The sequence below is a fragment of the Nestor notabilis genome, unplaced genomic scaffold (genome assembly GCF_000696875.1).
Source record: "Nestor notabilis isolate BGI_N333 unplaced genomic scaffold, ASM69687v1 scaffold14649, whole genome shotgun sequence".
Taxonomy (NCBI): Eukaryota; Metazoa; Chordata; class Aves; order Psittaciformes; family Psittacidae; genus Nestor; species Nestor notabilis.
Window position 1 is genome coordinate 21,986 of NW_009943416.1, and position 821 is coordinate 22,806.

At 61.5% G+C, this 821-nt stretch overlaps 1 protein-coding gene across 1 annotated transcript in view; it reads right to left on the bottom strand.

The window, feature by feature from the left end:
* LOC104411499 (dentin matrix acidic phosphoprotein 1-like) overlaps nucleotides 1-821 on the bottom strand; it is an 11,662-nt gene that overhangs the window by 10,035 nt on the left and 806 nt on the right. The window contains exon 3 of the mRNA XM_010021932.1: nucleotides 6-809. Within this exon, the coding sequence (XP_010020234.1) occupies nucleotides 6-809 (804 nt within the window). The remainder of the gene's footprint in view (nucleotides 1-5; nucleotides 810-821) is intronic.

Sequence of the window (821 nt, forward strand, 5' to 3'; positions counted from 1 at the left end):
CCCGCTCTCCAGGCTCTGTGGTGAACTGTTGTCCCCTCGGCTACTGGACTCGTGGGTGGCATCCTCCTGGGAGTGGCTCTCCTCATCCTCCTCCTCCTCCTGGGACTCACTATTGTTGCTCTCTGTGGACCTGCTGTCCTCACCTGCATCGTCCTCTTGGCTGCCATCCTCCTCTGGTGATGCGCTCTGGCTCTCAGTTGATGCACTTGGCACATCCCCATCAGGGTTGGAATCATTCTCGTCCTCCTTTGACTCCTCTGCAGTGTCCTCTGTGGACGGGCTCTGGTCACCATCATCTTCCCTGGACTCGCTGTCAGGTATGGATGGTGCACTCCTGTCCTCAGCAGACTCCTGGTCCTCCTGCTCTTCCCGGGACCGGCTGCTGCTGTGCTCACCTGATGTGCTCAGCACCTCCTTGGAGATGTCCTCTGGGGACTCCCCTGGCTCTTCATCTGACTGGTCAGCAGTGCTCTCCTTGGACTTGCTGTCCTCCCCATCCCCGTCCTCCCTGGAGTGGCTCGCACTGTCCTCCTCTGACTGGCTGGCGTCGGGCTCTTCTGACTGACTGTTGTCCTCTGTGGATGGGCTGTCTTCTCCCGAGTCAGCATCCTCCACCTCTGGAGACCTGCTGTCACCCTCCTCCCATTGGTGGGAGCCAGCCCCCCAGCTGCTGCCCAGGCCATGGGGGCCAGCACGACGCCCCCTGTAGCTGCTGACTGGGCCATCAAAGACAGAGGGGTCATCACCCTGCATGGCTTCATCCTCGAAGTTGTAGCTCTCCTCCTCCTCCTGGCTGCTGCTGCCTCCGCCTCCCCGCCCGG